Source organism: Battus philenor, unplaced genomic scaffold, assembly GCF_028537555.1.
Source record: "Battus philenor isolate CCGP_79_NKW_IND1 unplaced genomic scaffold, ilBatPhil1.0.hap1 SCAF_15, whole genome shotgun sequence".
NCBI lineage: Eukaryota > Metazoa > Arthropoda > Insecta > Lepidoptera > Papilionidae > Battus > Battus philenor.
The window spans coordinates 12,158,173-12,180,895 of record NW_027181677.1 but is presented as its reverse complement, the minus strand read 5'-3'; the positions used below and the strand labels follow the sequence as shown (position 1 = coordinate 12,180,895).

The 22,723-nt window shown below is 32.5% G+C and overlaps 1 protein-coding gene across 1 annotated transcript; it reads right to left on the bottom strand.

Moving 5' to 3' along the window:
- Window positions 1-1,986: 1,986 nt before the first annotated feature.
- Window positions 1,987-21,658, bottom strand: LOC137918737 (mitochondrial 2-oxoglutarate/malate carrier protein). Its single transcript, XM_068761622.1, has 6 exons — window positions 21,465-21,658; window positions 18,296-18,514; window positions 7,480-7,659; window positions 6,350-6,452; window positions 5,212-5,330; window positions 1,987-3,516 (listed from the first exon to the last, which is right to left on the bottom strand). Exons 1-6 carry the CDS (start codon window positions 21,539-21,541, stop codon window positions 3,336-3,338), a joined length of 879 nt encoding a protein of 292 aa, XP_068617723.1. The 5' UTR covers window positions 21,542-21,658; the 3' UTR covers window positions 1,987-3,335.
- Window positions 21,659-22,723: the final 1,065 nt, after the last annotated feature.

Sequence of the window (22,723 nt, the reverse complement as noted above, 5' to 3'; positions counted from 1 at the left end):
TCAACTTGGATAGGTATAGTTCAGGGAGGAAGAAGACGTGTACCAACATTCGAAATACCTATGTGGAATACAGAACATAGAACAAAGATTGGTTTGCCAAGAACTACAAATTATTTAGAAACTTGGCACAGAGCATTTTCCTTGAGAATAATGGCCAACAATCCATCTCTAAATAAGATCATTTCAAAAATTATGAATGAGCAGGCATTTTGGGAGGTGAAGGTAGAAAAGGTAATGTCCGGTGAACTAATGCCTGTACAAAAGAAAAAATATAAAGACATAGAAGAAAAGTTAAAGCCAGTTATTGCAAAGTATAATGAATATCCACGATTAGATTATTTAAAAGCTATTGCACAAATTATTTAATTGGTTTTGAAAATAGTAATATATATAAATAATATATATTTTTATTTTTCATTGACAAAGTATAAAAGTTTATATGAAATATATTAAAAACAATGCATATAGCTCATTGATGCCATTAAATATAAATTAATAAATTAAAAACAAATTGTTGTATTTACATGCATAAGAAAAGAGTTTTTTAAATTTAAAATAATCAAATTATTCTAGAGTATATCTATACAAATTTAAAGCCATTAGTATAATTGTGAAAATGAATTAATTACATAAATATTATTATAATTAAGGTAAGTGTACAAAACAATTCAATGTAATTTAAATTGCGATTGAATGTGTGGTTGTTCAGAAACCCAATTACCACTAGAAACGCAATTATTAAAAAAAAATCAAATAATTATGTGATATTGAGCTTACAATATTGTAAATTGTGTTGAGATTTTTACAGTTGTGATTGTCCTATCCAACACCATCTGTATTTTTACACAAATTTTTAATGTCTAACATCTTATTTTTGTATAAACCCAATAATATAGCTTAACACGTTATGTTTAGTTGTAAACATTAAGTTAAAAATATATTATAATAATTGACAATAGGCTGTTTTTATTCTTTTCATTTTACTATAATAAGTTAGAGAAGTAGATGCGATTCGCCTAGAATATAGGTATCATCTATTCCGCTACCAAATATCACTTAATTTTTAGTGTTACAATACACTACATAAGTTATAGCTTAAATTAGTTTAAAAGAGTGTAGAGTAAAATACCCGCCAAGTCGCTAGTCAAGTCACTTTCGACAGCTGTCACTTTGTTGTCATTCTCTTGCTGCGTTCTGGGTGTTGCCATAATACACTAAGCGTAATCGTATAGATTTTTCGAAATAATTTTAGTAACTTTGTATTCAACATTATTATAAATACCTTGCCTGATAATCCATAAAAGCTTCTATTTATGTATTATATTATTACATTTCTGTTTTCTTCTTTTCATTTATACATTACCTCTTCCTTTACATTTTAATTATGGATTTTGTCCTATTGGACAAAATTGTACTATCAGATGACATAATGGTATTATTAAAGTCATCAAAGAGCTTTACGAAATCTCCTTCATTTTATTGCGGAGTGATAAAGTATTATAATTTAGTTTTAAATAAAAGAAATTTTTGCTTCTTTAATATATGAATTGTTTAATTGCACCAGTCTATTCATATTAAGTTAGGTACCTACCCAATAGTTTACAAAACAAAAAGTTATAAAAACTGAAATAAGCGTGGTAATACAACAAGATTGGAAGGTAACGTTTCTGCCGGTAACAAAGCGCAGGCAATATCTCGTACACTCATAAATTTAGACCAATTTTTATATTATAGTCGAAAAGAAAAATACATCAAGCATGCTTTTCAACGAATAGATAATCTTGACCTCGTACTATTGTAGATAGTTAAAAAACATAACTAAACTAACCCAGTGTTCCATTCTCTTGAAAAGACTATGATCAATAGCCACTTATAATATTAAATTTCAATGGTCAATCAGTCAGCTAAATAAAAGGCATAATGCCAGGGTACTAAATACTTTCCTTTATTTTCTAATATTGAAAGTTGGTAAATAAAAAACACAAAAAGTTAACAGAGTTTTATTAACAATATTCCTTTGCTACGATTAGTCACAAATAAAAAATAAAACTGTCTCTATAAAAATATACATTTATCAAATTTACGACTATACTATATCACACGGATTGTCTCCCGTTTAGATGGAATAATACAAGTATAGAAAGCACATCGGTATTTTTAATACGCATGCGAACATTCCAATGTGAGATGACGCAAAAAAAAAAAACAAAAATCTCAGCGACCGTAGGCAATAAATAAAAACAGACAAAAAATGCAATCTAATGAGACCTATTTATTAAGCGATATATATTTATCGAAAAAATATAATTCGTTTCAACGATGGAAGAACTTTAGGTTTAAAATAGTACAGGGATGTATTTAGTTATCAAAACATTGCATGCACTTTTTATTGTTTATTTTTAACTTTATACAAAACACTGTTATATCATATTTTACTCGATTTTTTTGTATTGTGCGTATTTTTACTATTTTTTTGTATTTAAATATAATGCCTACCAAGTATGGCTAATCAAAGGAACTTTTGTTTGAATTGTGCAATAAGCGGTTCGAAGCTAAAACAAAATAGCATATAGCATGCAGATCTAATTGATTTGTCATTAGAGACAATAAACTATTTAACACCGCTAATCTAGAGCAGGCGACAAAATACTGAATCAAATCATATTTCACCATTTGACGCATGAGCATTATATTTTTTGAACATTTTTTTTTGTATACTGATCAGAATAAAACGTAATAATAATCTTAAATATGGTAACACTTACAAAGACGTTATAAATCTATATTGGTTGGTATTCAATACCATTTTACATTCATACTTCTTTGTAAACATGTTATTTACAAAACCATTTTGTGTTTAAATTGTTACAATTATTAATATTTGTTTTGTCATACAAAAATATACTTGTAAGTGTAATTATCAGTGATTAGAATAGATGGAACTATTTTTGGCATTTACCTCGTGAATTCATTACTCTGAATATTTATTTCTTGTATGTTCCTACTCTCTTATTCCAGTATGATCACATACTATATTTAAATAAGGAATATACTTCTTATTTGAGTTCCTTCATTTTATTCCATTCAAAATATGTCAAAATCATCATCATAATATTCAATCTTCCTTTACCAACAATCGCACATCTATTCTGATCTCTGCTTATTGTCCATGTGAGGTAGAATGTCTATGTAAACAATAAATAATAAATATATAACCTCAATTTCCGAAATTTCATTACTAATATAATCATACAAATAATAATCAACCATAAACCTTATGTGTATCAAAGTTCAAATTAATTTAGTAGGACATTCCACCTCACAAAGGCATACGCTTAAGTAAACTTGAAGTAGATCGCATTGAACTGCTCCAGGAAGATAAAGGTCAGGACGGTGTGGGGTCCAAGACGTGCGTAATAAGGTAAGAACCCTTTCCATAAGGAAAACACCCCCTCATTACGTAAGATGTTCGTCACCACATCCAACTGGGACTGACCCTTGGCAGCGTTTTGTATCCTGGACAAAATACAACGAAATAAAACAAGTGGACAAACCAAACCACTTTCAACTGGTTCTATTGGAAAACTATGGGAATGGGTTATGTCCAGCAGTGCAGTTCCTGAAATGACATACACCTTACAAAAACAATGAAAACAATAATCTGCAGTATTTACTATGAAACTAACAGTCAAAAATTAAGTTTCATTTATTGTGTTAATGTCTTAATAGTGTACAATGGTAAGAATAACAAATTTTCATTTTCCATTTAGTTCTTAATAATTATTTTCATTAAAATTTGTCTTTAATCTTTAATAGTAAATTACATTCCACGATCTTTCTGCATGACTTTTTTCATACTTTAAATAAAAAATATAACTTTCAAAGATTCCCTAAAAATATTTAATACTATGTATTAAATTCCAATTACATTCTTTATAGACGCCATGCAAACATTAATATTGTCGATAAAAAATCGTTTACGAAGTTCGATTAAAATTCATATAGCGTTCGATTAATCGATTTTTATTACCAACTCAATTCGAGTAATTAAAACTTTGTAAACATTTTTACTATCTTTGTGTTCATGTAAAATCTACTTTTTTACCTCCAAAGATCACAGATATTTATAAAAAAAAGTATAACGTATATGGTTGTCATAATTGTATCCATTACTTAAACGGTATATTTCTAAAACATAAAATTATATCACTGCGTTTTGAACATAATTTTTGGACTTTACTGTCACTGCTGCCCTAATGGCATTTGCATACTCCCTGGGATGAAGGTGGTAGGGCGCAGACGGTATTTAGCCTAGGACGAGACCAGCCCTGCGAGCACCTTCGAGGGCTCCCCTGGCCTTCGAACTTACTATTTTAAGCTACCAAAATTGAACTACCATTCTACCGAGTTGGGAAGCCGCCGAGCCCAACATTGCGACACTAGGTCCTATTGCCTAGTTAATATCACCATTACCATTTTTAGTTTTACTGTACTGTAGTGAATACACCAGCAACAGTTCTATCCCCTACAATCATAGAGCACCGCATATGTTATTAAATATATAGACGATCTCCTAATGTGAAATAATTGATAACCAAAAAACATACAGACAATCTATCACATATTGGGGAAAAAGTTGTTTTGCTACCTTTCTTATATGAAATTTAAGACATTTTTTTAGAAATTTTTATACATTTAACTATAGTAGGCAGTAATGAAGTGGCTGTAAATTACATTTTGAGACTTCTGATAGAAAAAAAGGGTAAGCGGTTGTAGCTCAGCGATACAAGATTCGATTCACAATTATATAGAATTGCCTCTACTCAAGACAAAGTTTCCATAATGACACACAAGTAATTTACAAGCAATTTTGACAGTCATCTTGTTAACTGGACTATGTCTTTAAAATTCTGAAGACACCCAAACTGGTTGAAATATGTTCAGTACTATATGGCAGATGTATTATCACCTCCCAGCCAAATTCTACCAACTTTTACATAGATACAGATATTGTTAAGGTGCGTAAAGTGACTCCTACAGTAAATTTATGACACTAGCCTTCAGAGACAACAAGAGTTAAAAGAAATGTGACATGTTTTTAATAGTAACTATGCAGATAACCGGTGAGGAGAAAAGATGAATGTTGGAAAGGTTTCTCCTAGGCTGCATAGATAGTAGAAATTGTCATTGAATTTTCTTCGAAAATATTACCTGGTCTTGATGATATCGACAGGCATGGAGGTGATGGTGGTGATAAGACCGGACACCATAGAAGCGCAGAAATGCAGCGTTATACCATCAGGAACCAAACCCACGAATGCTTCTCTTGCCTGAAAAAAACGCATAATAAATAAAAATAATCATTATCATGTCAGCTGATAAGTGTCCACTGCAAGGCTTAGGTCTCCTTAGAAATCGTCACAATGACTGGTCTTCCGCTGTCTGCAGCTGCACTTACTGCTACTGCCTTTAACTATATCATCCGACCATCTAGTGGGGGCCTGTCCACACCATGTATTCCAGCTCGTGGTTGTAACTCAAGGACATTAAGAATAATATCCCATATATATATAATGATGAGGCAGTATATAGGTGGAAATCCCTTATATATATATACTGCCTCATAATTATATCTGTGTAACCTTAAAGGAAACTTTAAATATGGCAGGAATATTCTTTTCACCGAGTAGAAGTCAGCTAAGAAATTTTTTTACAGAATTCCCTCACAATGGGGTTGAGAGTCGTCCATTATATTATTATTATTATTCGACAGTTAAGTATAATAATTAAATCAAGAACTGTTTACTATACCTATGATTATTAATCCGTTAATTCATTACTTTTTCTTCCTCTGTTTCTCTGTGTTTATTTATTATTGTATTATATTTATAATATGTATTATACCTTATTTATTATAAGTATATATGTCTTATACATATGCATGTTTGTATATATGTATGTTTTATACACGTAAACTATCCATTATGTATACTTCTACCATTTCTATACTATGGTTGTCTGTAAGAAATTGCCTCGTATGATAAGACTGCCCATTGTACTTTTATGTTTATTATTATGAAAGTATTTAAGTGTATCCTAGCATGTACAGTAATATAAAATAAATATTTGCAATGGGCAAGTCTCATAGTGCTCAGAACAGATAACTGCTGGTTCCATAAGGTTCTGGAGTGGAGACCATCGGCAAGTACAGCGAAGGAAGTCCCCACAAGAGAGACGACTTTAAGGTTGATGACACGGGTAGCGTGTGTCCTTGGGCCATCACAACTATTACATATGTCCAAGAAGAAGAATCCTGAGGACGTGAAGTATTTTAAATTGAGTATCATACCTGTGAATAAGTACCCAACTGAGCTGCGTTGACCACCATGGCTCTGATGACGGTAGGAGTAGCCCCACGCCATAGCTTTGTCGCGCCCTCTTCCTTTATGATCCTGAAAGTGCATACGATTTTATATAAATTTCACCCATACGCCATAAGAGATTGTTTACCTCCCAATACATAGAAGTACCAGAACAAATGCTCCCAGGATCTTTGTTACTGTAGAGATTTATTCAAACATGGTGAATGGTCACTTTTGAGAATCAAAGTGACATTGTGTGGTGCTATAAGCTGGACTGACAGTGTACCCCTAGCTTATAGCACATGATCACTGGTCTTTCTCTGCCCGTATCCAACGACTTTGACTAAGTTTTCAATCCACCTAGTGAGGATCGCATAAAAAGATGATAAAATATGTTTATTTTATTTACCATACGAACTTTTAACAGAACCCTTATTAACTGTCAACTTATTATATACTTTTTTAATCTATTTTATTTTTGACACAACTCAGAAACTCTACAAGAACACCGATAATTACAAGAAATAATAAGTGTAAATAGTAGTATATATATATATATATATATGTGTGTGTGTGTGTGTGTGTGTGTGTGTGTGTGTGTGTGTGTGTGTGTAAAGAAACTTTTTTCTTTAATTATTAAATCTTGTATTGTGCCGCGTTTATTTGATGTCGGTAAAACAGAGGCGTTTCAACCTTGAAACTTTGTAGGAGCTGATGATATTGGTGCTATGATGGCGTCAATTGCAATCTCCAGTCGGTAAAACAGTTGCATTGCAGAATAAACTTTTAAAAGGGATTGACAATTTAAGTAATTACTTTAAATTTCGTTTTCAGGACAACGTATTATTGGTTTTTAAGCATATATGCATAGTCGGGAGAAATTTTTTCGTGTACGACAGTTGGCTTGGGGGGAGTTTATTTCAATTCCGCTTTAAAAGCGGCAAAAAGCACTGGATACAATAAGTACTCTTATGCACAACCGGCCTCTATATATATATATATATGTGTGTGTGTGTATGTATATATACACACAAAACGTGTGTATATAACATAAATATCATATTTTGCGTGCAGCGCGTTTTTAGAAAGTTTATAGGAAGTATCTTTAAATATTTACCTCATGAGGGCATCGACAACGTTCTTATAGTTCCTGCGCTGGTCCTTGGGCAAGCGGCCGTCTGCCGTCATGCGAATGAGAGCCACCTCTGCCGGGGTCCCCACGAAGGATGCGATACCGCCGGCTGCAGTGCCATGGAATATCTTCACAGCAAAGCCTGGTGCCACACCGCCATGCGATCTGAAATTTGTACGCTTAACGGTCAATTTAATACAAATGTTTATTTATTTCATCACACGTAAATTCAGGTATGCATTTACACGCCCTTATGAATCATCGATTATTTTAGCATTATAAGTAGTAAGCTACCATCGTCTCGGAACGCTGAACTGCTGAGAGGATCCGGCCTGATACTTTGTTTCTAGAAGTTTCTAGAAGGCCTGATACTTTAACAGTTGTTTATAAATTTAATTTAACAATGTTTGATATTATATAATATAGAACATGTAAATGAATCAACAAACAAGTACCATACGTTTCCACGAGCTAAAAATCTTGAATATAGCATACAATTTATTAAGATTAATTTATTTATCTATATAAAAACTTTTTATACATTTTTATATAACGGCAAACTTAATGCCGAAAGCGTTTTCTGACAGTTAGCCATTAGGCTGTGCAGAGATAAATTATTGAAGGTAGTTCAACCAGGTTAATATTATAAAACACGAAAAATCAAACTAAAAAGGACGTAAATCACTTAAAAACACTTTACATAAATATACCAAAATATATATATTTAAAAGTCTATATATATAATTTAAATAAATATATTAAATAATTAAAAAAATCACTAACATATACTTTAAACTTTTGATCTATTTAGTTTTAGATAAGTTTTGCTCCTGGAACCGACCTATATTCAGCGTCTTCAGTTGACAGAGGTCATCTTAACCATAGGAGTATCGCTATATAATGCCTGAAAGCCTATCCGACTGACGGCAGTCAAAGCCTATAAGTTCTCTAGTTTCGACCACGAGACGCTTGGGTAGTCACTCCAATAGAAGGAACAACAAAATATTAAGCGGGTTCCTACCAGCACCCAGTGATGTAAGTTTCCAAGATTTTAACATGACGAAATAGTTTACGTGATATATCTGCATTAATTTCTTTTTTATCGTACTCATGTGACATTATTTGCATTGTGATTACACGTTATATAATCTGTACGACGGTAATGACAATCGCGTAGCTTACAGTGCCTTCGACTAGACTATGATCTCCGCGTCGACAGCGCGGGTCGATAACGCGCCTGTGATAACAAATGTACTCGAAACAATCAATTTCTGACCTCCGGAGTAAACACTACAATTCACAGTCGATACAAATTATCTCGCTGTCTTAACAAGACATTGTTTACGAGCAACCGTACAGAGCATTTACCGCGACGCAATTCATTTGTGAAGATTTCCAATGATTTATAGTATTTTAATCAGTTATCTATTTATATATACGAAGGACTAAATACTTTTGTATATTAATAATTATGACGAGTATATGATATTAAAATTGAAATACATATGCGTAACTGAAAACGTCCACTGTATATTCAAATCATTATAAATTGACGGCACTTATCAACCAAGTGGCATTTACAGATTTCACGGGTGCGAGGTGGCAGGTCGCTGAGAATGCTTGGCCTTTCAAGATGGAGAGGTTCGAGAGCACCCTGGGAAGCGTCAGGTCGGGCTAGATACTATAATTTCACCCGGATTGGAAGGCCATGGAGATCTTAGATCGCTTTGGAGAATGCTCTTCGACTCAAAGGCGCCCTTGGAATATCAAACCTCGGCTTTGCCGATTGCTATTGTCTGTGTAATATCTCTACTATCACTTCTTTGATTGGCGACCCCTGTGATACAAAAGCCAACCTCGATTCCGACGAGACTGGTGGGTTTTTGAACGGTTGTGATTGTTCAGAAATATAACGAGGGAAATTTCCACGTAATATTAAGACGCGTTATTTATGTATCGTATTGTATTGGATTACTTTATTTTTAATTTATCATTACAACTTTTCAACTTTAATAGAGTTATCGTAAAAAAAAAGTAATCTTTGGTATTTTGTTTCACAGCAACCAATATTGTAATCTAATTATCTTACAGAGAACGTTAAGCAAGTCCGCCTTTATAACGCGGATAGAAAAAAAAAAGTTTTTAAATAATCTATTACAACAAAAACCATGACCTCAATTGTTGATTCCATCGATATAATCTGTAATAATTATCATAACGCTTTACATAAGCGACCGGTTCGTACTCTAATAACTCGTGGCCTTGGCCCCGCGTTACAACGTGACATCTACGCCAATACCAGAGACAAAATCGACGACATAGATACATCAATCTAACGGGTTTTTTTCTGTTAATGCTAATATAGTTAAAGATTACTTAAAACCATTTCCAAATACACAACACACAAGCATATATATATATATATATATATATATATATATATATAACAAAATGTTTCATTTGATTAACCTTTTAGATTCAGATATTTACTAACAAACAAGCCGGGGACTCTTACTAAGCAAATATTTGAAAATGTTGACCATTACATGTTGGACATGGCTTCTTGTTTTCCGGCATATATCGATCCCAGATAATCTTATTTGTGTTCGACTAGTATTTTCAAGACAAATTAATCCATATTTTAATAGAATGGAACATTAAAGTTAACTTAGAGGGAAGAACGAATAGGCAGAAGTAGAACGAGACAGCGGAGTCTTCATCAAGATTTAACACCAGGTCAAAAAGACTATACTATATATATATATATCAGTCATTAAAAACATAAAAATCGTTTATTCAACATTGATACGTTTTTTTTTCATGCAGTGCCTACATCTAATTTTTGTGATAGAGATATATTTAACAATATTTTTTTTTTTCAAAAACTTTCCTATTTTCACCCTCTCTCATCCTTCACGATTTCTTCCTCTCTTTCTTCCCTCTTTTATCTTTCATATTTTCTATCATTCTCTCAGCATTCATTTACATTACATCCACGCATCGCTTCCCACCCGACGCCATATTTCTTGTAATTTTTTATTTTTCTTAAATTTCTTTTCAAAATTTTAAGTAAATATATTACAATGTCTTACACGGTTTTGTTACGCTTAATTACAACACTTATTATCTGTAACAGATCCGCAAGAAAGTGCGGCGGCTCTCTTCTTCCGAAAGTAATTTGAAATTTTAAACTTGAACTTTGAACATTGGAACTTTTAACAGGACTCTTATTGATCTTCAACTTCTTTTTAAATTCTACTCAGCTTCGCTTTGTGGACAAGAAGCAGGAAGAAATTCGACAAGAACACACCTTTTAAAAAGGTTAACAATACCAATCAATGCATATACACTTTCTGTCAAATATAAACTAAATGAAAAAGTAATCAAGCTTGTTATTTTAAATATTTGTTTGTTTAATAATATGCCTTTTCAATCAATTTATATCTATATGCGTTTTATTAATGGTTTTCAAATATTATATTTAAGGAATTTTATTAAAAAATTTGTTTCCGTTAATTACAAATGAATTACAGATTTTTATCAGTCGAAACTTTAGTGGAAATCAGTTTTTCACAGTATTTTTTTAATTGATTATAATTATTGCAAACATACAAAATATTATCATAAATATATTTTGAGGTCACATTAAGAATATAGACCTCTTTGAACTGTTTCCAAAAATATTTCACGTGAAGACTATCATTCAATGGCAGTGGTGTACACAAGCATGACATTTGAAAGAAAAGACACTAATGTAGTTGTAACAAATTATCCAAGACCTTGGTATGTAATGGCATATTGCATGAGCTACAAAGCACTTTACACTAGACATTATGCAATGACTGCTTATTGATACTAGTACTTTTTTGTTTTAAATTTATTATTCAAAAATAGGATTTTTAGATTTTTTTTCTTTTAAAATTCTGCCCTCAGGAGAAAAAAAAACCGTCATTTCTCTATGTAAAATGATCGATTTAATTTCTTTACTTTCGCTTCATTTAAGATTTTGTATTAGAAACGCCTTTATACTTACAGTAACAATTAATGAGTTGAACACCCTTTTAGTTTTATTTACTTGTTATTAAATTATTGTAATTATCAAAGGAACCGGAAAGTATTATAGCAGCGTAATAGATAGCCGTTGAAGCCTTAAGGTTCTAGAGTAGAGATAGACGGACAGACAACCTTGTCAATGTCGTCGGAAGAGGCCGGAAATAGGTCGCTTTTAAACTCATTCTATTGTAAATCTATAGCATGGTTGCACAGACTTATTAGGACTAGAGGCCACTCGGGCAAATTATGAACTGATGGCGGGCCGGCAGCCAGAAGTATAGGTAATTACATTTTTTTGGTTTTATTCTGGAATAGAATTCAATATTTTTCGAATGTACGAGAGTATTATTTTTGCTGTCGGCGGGCCACCAGTATTCGACCGGCGGGCCGCGGTCTGTGCATCCATGATCTATAGGGAAAGGTTTATATCTAGTAGTGGATGACCACAGGGTGTGACATGGCGTGACAAAGATTACTCCTTTTCCAATGGGGACAACGATGGAAGAAGTGTTGGTATATATATTAGGGGGACCGGAAAGTAATGTCGCTTTTATAAATTAAATATGTCTACAGAAATTACATTACAGTACCCGGCAATAAATATTGCACATCGACCTTTGGAAAGAGAAAATCGACTAATTTCGGCTTCGTAGAGCGTTATCTCTGTCGCAAACTACTTTTTATCAGTTGCGTATCTCTTTCCAAAGATCGATGTGTAATATTTATCGCCGGGTACTGTAATGTCATTTCTGTAGACATATTTTACAGAAAAACCGATTGATTTTTACCGCTCCGGCATTGATTCGTATACTAGATGGCAAAAGGTTGTTGATAACGAAGGTGAATATATTGTTGATTACAAATAAAAACTAGTTAAAAATGTAGTCGTGTTAATTTAATTTATAAAAGCGACATTACTTTCCGGTCCCCCTAATATATATACCAACACTTCTTTCATCATTGTCCCCATTGGAAATGGAGTAATCTTCGTCACGCCATGTCACATCCTGTGGTCAACCACTGCTAAACATAAACCTTTCCCTATAGATCATGGATGCACAGACCGCGGCCCGCCGGTCGAATACTGGTGGCCCGCCGACAGCAAAAATAATACTCTCGTACATTCGAAAAATATTGAATTCTATTTCAGAATAAAACCAAAAAAAAATGAATTACCTATACTTCTGGCGGCCGGCCCGCCATCAGTTCATGACTTGCCCGAGTGGCCCCTAGTCTTAATAAGTCTGTGCAACCATGCTATAGATTTACAATAGAACGAGTTTACTTCAGACGACCTTGACAAGGTTGTCTGTCCGTCCATCTCTACTCTAGAACCTTAAGGCTTCAACGGCCATCTCTTACGCTGCTATATACTAGCCCACACCCAATTCAAAAATTGATGTGTATCATAGGCTCTATAGGAGTATTTTCTAACCTTTTTTGTACCATGCCCCATCTTAGTCTTTCTAAAACTCTTACGCCCCCCTATATAACATACATAATTATTATTTTCATTTGCCCAACTTGCCCCCTATTGGGCGTGGCCTCTACGGACAATATTGTTTTTTTTTTTTACATAAATACATGTTAAGACAAACACGTTTTCTAGGCTATCCATATAGAGTACTCGTGACAAATTGATTTAACAGTTACGTGCAAAGTTAGATGACATTATGTATTCTACTTTTTAGTTCAAGGATAAAATACTACTAAAAATACAGAATTCCGGACGCGATATACACGCTCTACTACACCATTGTTAATAAACGCTGGATAACAATTTGTAGAAACAAGAATGTTCTAGAACCAAATGTGACTCACTAATCCTGGTTTAATACATCCTGTACATTCTTATAGCTTAGATCTTAAAAAACATTACAATACTAAAACAATTTGACAGAATTATATTATCACCATCATCATTTGAGCCGTAAAACCTTCACAGAAGGATATAGATCTCCCCCCAAAGATTTCCCAGAGAGTTCCTCGCGCCATGATGTTTCGCCAGTCCAGGGTATGCGTTTTTCACGTTAATACTAAAGCCATCGTGATACTAACACTAGTTTAAGAAAATAATGTAAGAGTACAATAGTAAAAATAAAGAAAAGACATAAACATAACCAAAATGTAAATTAGCATAGCTGTAATATTAAGAACTGGGTACACTAAGGTGAAGAATGAGAGAAGACGGAAGAAAGGAATGTAATAAATGATGATAAATGAGAGTGGAAGACATGGTGATGTGTGGCAGTAGAGAGAATGAATGATAATGTGACGTATGACAGAAGAAATAAATTAAGAGTGTGAATAACTTATTGTAAATATTAAAAACCTTAACCTTACCCATGTTAGGGGAACACGAGAGGCCTTTAATAAAAGGGGGCCAAAAAAAAATATATCGGAAATACCAGCGTCTACCCCAGTTGCTTAAGCTGGTAAAAAATTAGATACACATTAACCACAAAGTGTGGTCGCAGGTGGTTTTGTTTTAAGCGAACACCTCCTGTGAGCCATCACGGTGCGCATCCTATAATCAAAGCTTCTCACCAAAATCTTATCACCAATAGGTTCGATTGGAAGTTGCTTTCCAGCTTCATATTAGCTTCTTTGTTACATGCGACATCATCGTCATTTCAGCAGTAGAACCTTCACGGCTGGATGTAGACTTCACCCCAAAGATTTACAGATCCGGTTGGACGCGGCCAGGACTCTTCCATTGACCTTAACCAGGTCTGTTTTTTCACCTTGTTTCATTCACCTTGTTCACATTCTACGTAGCGTTTGCCGGTTCATGATCTTCATCATCTTCAACTTATCACTTTACTTGCTAATCTGATAAGCTTTGTTACTTTCATTCGTCTACCATCCACCTCATTCCAGATTCGAACCTGGATCTTATAGAAATACTAAACATAGTCTTTACCGTGTTGAGCGACTGTGATTTTTCCAATGAGACCAAAAGTGAGAGATATACTTTTATCTTAGGGATATTTGATGAGACCTTTCGTGATTAACAATATGCATACATTTGTGCTACAATTAAATTACAATCTGCCTATTTATTATGATAAAAGCACACAATTGCCTATTAAAATGTATAGCAATCGGGAGACCTCTGACTTACACATAATAGATATTACTTAAGGTATACACGTATATATATTAGAGGGATAGGAAAGTAATGTCGTTTCCGTCGACATATTTTACAGAAAAACCGAATGATTTTTACCGGTATTCGTACTAAATGGCAAAGGTTCTTGACAACGAAGGTGAATACATTGTTGATTAGGAATAAAAACTTTTTAAAAATGTAGTAATGTGAATTTAACTTAAGAAAGTGACATATATATATATATATATATATATATATTTTTTTTTTTTGATTTTTACCGGTATTCGTACTAAATGGCAAAGGTTCTTGACAACGAAGGTGAATACATTGTTGATTAGGAATAAAAACTTTTTAAAAATGTAGTAATGTGAATTTAACTTAAGAAAGTGACATATATATATATATATATATATATATATATATTTTTTTTTTGATTTTTACCGGTATTCGTACTAAATGGCAAAGGTTCTTGACAACGAAGGTGAATACATTGTTGATTAGGAATAAAAACTTTTTAAAAATGTAGTAGTGTGAATTTAACTTAAGAAAGTGACATATATATATATATATATATATATATATATATATATATATATATATATATATAAACACACACGTATACTCCATATATAAATCTACCATATACTATATAGACAGTTATACTTATAAAGTTATTGTACCCCAGCGGTAAGGAATAACGCGATCGTAGCGCCGGTTCGATTCCGGGATACAATCTTATATAATTCACACTTTATACATTTGTTATAAATTAATAAGTTTCCAGAGAATGGGAAGTAGTGTCCTCTGCGTAACATAATAGTACACTGCGATCACCCACCTACCTGCCTAGCATGATTATGGTATATCCCCCCATAAATATCTTTGGGCTTACGCTTTGCAAAGAACGTCTATGGGATCTATTAAAACGACGATAGTTTCATACAGCGTTATCGCATAAATATAAATTAAGTCGAAATTTAATATTGCTTATAGCCGCAACGACTCCATAAGCTTATATCATACTTTATCTATTATGTAATTTTATCACAGATTATTAATATTACAATAATATCTAATTATTTTTTATCTGCACCATTCACGTGTATAGTACGTGAGTTAATCTAATCTTTTACATTAATTTTTAAAAATTCTCATATGTACGGTAAAAAAAAACAAAGTTAATGTGTAACTTTGTTTTTTTTTTAGCCAGCTTAAACTTTTGGAGCAGAAACCATGGTCTGGCATGCGCAGCGAAAGACGTCCGGCATTTAAGGTAGACAGATGCCCTTGTCAAGGTCATTGGCAGCCACCGGATGCAGACCACGTCGAACCGCTCCCGTTGGGACATCTATGGGAAGCCTTATATCCGGAATTGAACTATTTACGGAATTGTCGATGAGATGGATCGTAGACGAACGAAGGTAAGCTTATCTGATTGGACAACAAGAAGACAAATGGCTGTGAGGGCCTTAAAGTGAAGAAGACGTTGAAGAAGACCACGGACCAGCATGAGCTTCGTAGAATATCCACCTACAAGGTGGACAGACCTTGTTAAGATCAATGGCAGAATCCAGGTCGAGTCGTTATGACGCATGTAGATGTCGCAACAATGCTAATGCGAAGCTAGAAGCAAGCTACTTCCAATCGAATCTATTAACAATCTATAGAAGACGCCTTTGTACAGCAGTGGGCATCCAATGTCTGAGATGAGGATTAATAGCTTTGATTAAAGGATTCGCGTCGTGATGGCCCTCCGGAGGTGTTCGCCAACCACAAAACCACTTTGTGGTCACGGGTGGTAGTAGTAGGCACTCTGAATTCTCACCAGCTTCAGCAACTCGAAATGTGGTGCTAGTATCACGAGGGTTTTAGTATTAGCGTGAAAAACTCATACCCTGGGACGCGCGAAATAGCACGATGCGAGGAATAGCAAGAAAAAAAATTGTCAACATTCATCACTTGAAAAGCTTTTCCACCTATAACAAATCATCCTGTATACTGTGGATATATACTCATAATACACCACAAGTTTAATGCCTTTGCATCTAACGCCTAAATTATATTAGAACTCAGCGATATTCCAATCAGGTAGCTTATGCTATGATATAAATTCTTGGTATGTTGTACAGGAGTGGCCAAGCTCCTTAATAGTTCAAGCCATGGTTCGAAATTTGAAATTTTTCGCGAGCCGCAATTTAATACGCATTTAAAACACGCAAACAAATATTTTTTACGAAAATTATTTTTATTGAAATTATATTACAAAAGTTCAAAATATGTGTATTGAAATTAGATATAACGGCACATATATATGACAGCACTCCTAATAATAATTAAGATGCTGGTTAGTTAATTATGATCAGAGTTTTGATTTTTATGGTGGAATAATAATAATAATTATTCACACCAGTAATATGTTTCAATTTCCGAGGAGCTGACATAGGTTATATGAATTTAAATATTGAAATAATTCGATAATTAATCGAAGCCAAAAATAATCGTTCAAAGAGCCGCAGTTTGGCCACCACTGTTATAGTGTATAATTTGTGCTACGATAAGGTAAGTAACTGGTGCCTTAACTCATAAAGGCGGTTTCTATTTTATACGAGAGACCTATTACAAAGCGCAGAAAACCTAATATAAATATTTTAAAACATCCTTTGTTAACAATGACCGTCACTTCAGAACAATGGGGGGTGAAATTTCAATAACAAATTGCTAACATAAGCTACCATTGTAAGGTGACTTGTATTAGAAATCTTATCTTCATTTTCAATCAATATCAGGTCAGTAACCTTCATTGCATTTTATATTTGATTTGATACGTCATTCAAAAAGAAAAAAAAATCCAACATGGCCGACTAAAAATGTTCACAAGATCCAAACCTATTATTTTTAATAAATAAAATTTCAAACCTAAATGCCGTCGTTGTTTCAACCCATAGAAGCCCACTGTAAGGTACAATAGGGGTTCCCAAAAAGTATCTATTAGGAGATATACCATAATCACCCCGTTAAGCGGGTTTGCGAGCGCTGTACGCAATTATGGTACGCAGAGCATATATTCATCCTCTGAAAAATTTTTTGGTGTTAAATATTTATGATTGTATCTCCGGAATCGATCCCACGACCTATCACAAGCCTCAGTCACAATCTATATCTAATATATAAAACTCTCGTGTCACGGTGTGCGTGATTGAACTCCTCCGAAACGGCTCGACCGTCTTTCGTGAATCTTAGCGCGCATATCGGCCGGGGTGGAGAATAGGACAACATCTATTTTTCATCAATTGTGACAAGTGAGGAAAGAGTGCTAGAAAGAAATCTATCTCCTAGTTTACAAAAAGACTTTCTATTTGGATTATTCACTAATCATTAGGTATCTGATGTATGGAAGCATATTTACTTAAACCACACATTGAGACGAATTAAAAAATTAGCTAGTTCATAAATATCTATATGTGTATTTTGTCAGTCTCACTTGTTAACGCACAGCCAAGGATTATTTTGACATAATTGCTTTTTATGATAAGTCCACACTTTAATTTGCTCACAGAGATGAAAATGATAACTTTTTTCTCTTGGTATTACTAAAGCTATTTATATGAACTACTAGATAAAAATATTTTCACTTACTGTTTATATGAATCAAATAAATAATTGTAAACTCCCAGCCGAGCAGTGGTATATGTGGCTTGTCGGAGCAGGGCAGCAGAAAGTCCAGTGTAGAGAGCTATAAAACTCTCCTTCGCTATAATCTCCCCTGCCACTGCGAAAGAGGAACGCCCTCCCCCACTCAACTGCATCCTTGTCTTGATCAGATCTAGTGGCTGGACAATGCAGGTTGCACACATCCTTAAAAACATTAAAATAATCAGTGATTTATTTTAATAATACTGCTTAAATTAATAATAAGGTTAGTAGATGAAATAAAACAACCAACACTGCCAAAAAAAGATTCGCTACATTAAAGTGCCAGTGGGCCGGATATATTGAAGTATAGATGGTCTTCATTGTGACATAGACACAGCATCCACTCACCAAATATTCAACCTTGTTAAGGTCATCATAAGAAGCTAGATGCTATTGATTTCTATTAGAAACCTATGGAGCCCTATGACCAGCTGTAGACAACCTGCGGCTTAAATAATGATCTTGATGAAATAACTACATCTTTGATCTTCTTACAGTATCTTACTCTACTTTTCTGTTAAATGATGTCATTACAGGAACTCACTGTCATTCTAGCCTTTATCAAATTTAAAACAAATGTCCTTGCAATATACAGAAGTATTTTGTTATGAGTTATCAAAATTAGATAAAAGCATACTTTTAGTAATTAGAAATAAAACATATGTCTTAATAGGTTGCATTTAGGACTCAAGAAAACCATGTACATACAACCTGTATATTTACCCCCTAAAAAGATTGTCATCTAAAGTTGTATTATTTATGAACTCTGTGTTATTTCCAATAACTATTGCTCATAAATCTTTTTAATATTTAATTTCTTTTCACTTTTAGTCATTCTGCATACTGAATAGTACTTTTAATCTAAGAACGTAATTCAAAATTGTTACTACATCCAACTTTCACAGAGCATGTTAATAAAAATGTGGTCCAAATTTTTATATTAATATTCTAGGATTACCCACAACCTGCCCTACCATAACATTAAGGTTTGACATTGATTTAAAGGACATTCTGTATAAAGCTGTTACCCTGCTTATCATACCAATAAATAAATCATATATATTAGATAGATATAAAATCAATTAGATATCAAAAATTTCAATTTTAATCATTTTCATTTATTCAATTATATTTTTTTATATCACAGAATTGGAAATGGGATATATATGGGGTATGTCCATGTCCAACAGTGTGTGAGTGAACAATGTGTGAATAACAAAACACATTTTAAGTGTCTATTACAAAATTATATTATACTGCTGTATTACTTGAAGATAGCTAACACTAAAAACCTGGATCACAGCCAATAGGTCTAGAGTAAAAATAAATAATATAAAAAACTATGAGATTCCTTAAACCACTTATTTAAGGTGACAAAATATTTCGGCTGAATATAATCTGAAGAATATTTACCTACACTTAAGTATCTGTTTAGCAATTATGGAAATGGCTTCCCATTTTTTATTCATTTATTTGTCCCTTCACAATTCCAAATATTTGCATTACAAAAATTGTTTCTATAATAAGCTAATTATTCAGTAATAGAAAATGTCTCTTAAATATTCAATCTCTGCTTAAGTAGTAAGTAACAATTACTTTGAAATAAGAACAATTTGGTTTTTTCTATTCGTATGCAATGGACAAATAACTTCTGGCGAGTACCCCAAATTCGGAAATACTTTCTCTTATCATATTATCATTTATTATTATTGAAACCTTTGATTTTTAGATAGTACTGTATATTGATTGACAGTAAACAATCTATACATTTATCCCAGCTTTTACACCTATAAGCAATCATCTTCTTTATGTATAGAATTTCCACCTATATACTGACTCATGGTGTCTCTGGTGTAAGGTTAATCTTGAAATTTAGTAGGAATATTCCATTTGCCAAGTATAGGTTAGTTAAGATTTTAATAACAGGGATTTTATAAATTCTAGTTAATATGGGTTTAGCGTTACATAATAAATATTCATGTTTCAAAATTACAGTATAGTTATATAATATATATAACTATACTATATGCTATATAGTATATAAAGTTAAGAAGGTTTTTATAAAATTACATGAATAAAATGTAGAGAGAGGTACATAAATGAGGGACATGTAATTTTTTAATATATGAAAACCTTTTCAAGTTTTAAAAATAATTTTTCATCATCATTGTGGCAGCTAATAGAACCTCACTGCAATGCATAGTCCAGCCACAAAGATAGCAACAATTATTGGTGTTGCGGTTCTCATGCCCTGTGACTTTCTGAGATCTTGACTATATTGTCCACCTAGAGGGATGTCTAAATGGCACTAAATTATCTCAAAGAGCAATAGCAACATACCAATTTTTTTATAATTTTTAATTTGCTTTGATATTATGTTAAAAAAATCATATTTAATTCTTTTATATAGATTTGATCATGGATTTATTGGCATTTATAATGAAGTTCAAATTATACACATTTTTGGATATTTACTGATGATATTACTTTGTAAATATAAATTATGTTATGCCCTATATTACACAATAACTCACAAAAATGGTATATACCAAAAATTAACAGAATGATTTGAATGATGAAAGTGAAAAGAAAGGGTTTTTAAAACAACTTCACAGAGCCAAAACATGAAAATATCTTCAAATTTTTTATTTTAGAATAATTTCATAGCTCATCAAAAATTTATGAAAAAAAAAACCACAATGTCAAACAGTTTCTAAATGTTGTACAGTGGTAATGTATAATATGTAACAATTGTGTTATTAACAATAAAAATAGTAAAGAAATAAATTTATATCACACATTTAAATTTCAGTTTAGATTAAGTATAGGTAATATGCAAACCTACACAAGATCTCTTACATAACAGAATAAGATCAGAAGAATTTTAACATTAATTGAAGGTCAATGATAACCAAAACTTTACACTACAAAGCTGTTTTTAATTAAAAACTGTATAATTATAAAATATTAGTGTAAGTAAGCTATAACTAGGAATTTCAATTAGTAATTAGATATAAATTTTTATTCACTTATTAATGATCAATTTATTAATAAAACACCGACCCTATAAAAGATATTAAAGTAGAATATAAAATAATTTAAATAAAATTACCCGGCAAGGCCACCGAAAGCAAATTTCAGCGCATTTGGTACATAGCGTTCTTTCTGAGGTTCTTGAGATTTAGACATCTTTAAATCACTAAAGTTTTTATAGGATAAAATTAAGTTGAAATACTATTGACTTTTGTAACATTTGCTGAAAAACGATCGTCTTATTCTGATCTGACCGAAATACTCCGGTGTCAGTTTTTGAACTTAGGTCAAAAAGTGACAACCAACTTTGATAATAGATGCTTCTATTAAGAAATCTCACATCCATGCTTCGGAGCTTTTCATATAAAAAATTATTAAAATTTTAAAGTTGAAAATTTTGAAATACGGCTCGCTTATAAAATATAAAACAATAATATCTTAAATAATAAATTGATGTTGTTTGTAGCGTCATCTAGTGATGCTCTGGTGAACAAATCCACACTTTTTACAAAATTTACACTTAAATGCTACCGTAATTTGTTCTCCTATTAAAATTAGAAATAAAGTTACTTAATGTATAGTAAGTAGTGTTTCACTTTCACTCTTCATCTTCTTACACTAAAAATCGTTTCCACGACCGGAGTGACACTCACTATTAGTGATTGTGAGAGAGCCTAATTTTCCTGACAAATCATTTAAGTACATTGGACTTCTAACTTTTTTCTTTAGGTGACCGTCCGTTCTTTGTCAATATGTTAGTATTATTAATATTTGCTAACAAAGTATCAAGCTAATACTCGATATAAATTTACGTGGCAGCATAAAACTTATGGTAGAATTTTATTTTATGTTCAGATATACAACAAACGATTTTGTTTATTAACTTTCACAGTTTCTACAATTTTTTTCAACCTTGAAAAATGAATTTCTTAGTATTTTTAACCGATTTGTGCGCTGTAATTCACATGAGCTTATATTTTTCACTCTTATCAAGAATGGACTTTCATTAATTGATAAATTCATTTGTTATATTTGATCTTAATTTATTTCTCTTTTAACCAAATTTTTGCCAATTATGAAAGCATTTTTTTTGTTTTAAATGATGACAGTTTTATTCGCACATGAAAAAATAGGCGGTCGTTTTATTTTGACGTATTTAAAAATGCAAGGTTTTAATTATAAGAGGATGCATTATTATCTTATATACAAACAGAATAATTGTAGAAAACGAATTTAAATTAAGACAGAACAAACCATAGTTAGTTTTTTCTTTATTTCTGAGATAAAATTGTGTGTGTCTTGCAAACGTCAAATTTACAAAACAACTACTTGTGCTGC

Bases quoted from the DNA above. Each gene is read 5' to 3' on its own strand.
- LOC137918737 (XM_068761622.1), bottom strand. From the start codon at position 21,541: ATGTCTAAATCTCAAGAACCTCAGAAAGAACGCTATGTACCAAATGCG. The intron at 5,331-6,349 runs GTATGATACTCA...CGTTTTTTTCAG, and splicing joins AGTTGGGTACTTATTCACAG to GCAAGAGAAGCATTCGTGGG. The intron at 3,517-5,211 runs GTAATATTTTCG...TATTTTGTCCAG, and splicing joins GTCGATATCATCAAGACCAG to GATACAAAACGCTGCCAAGG.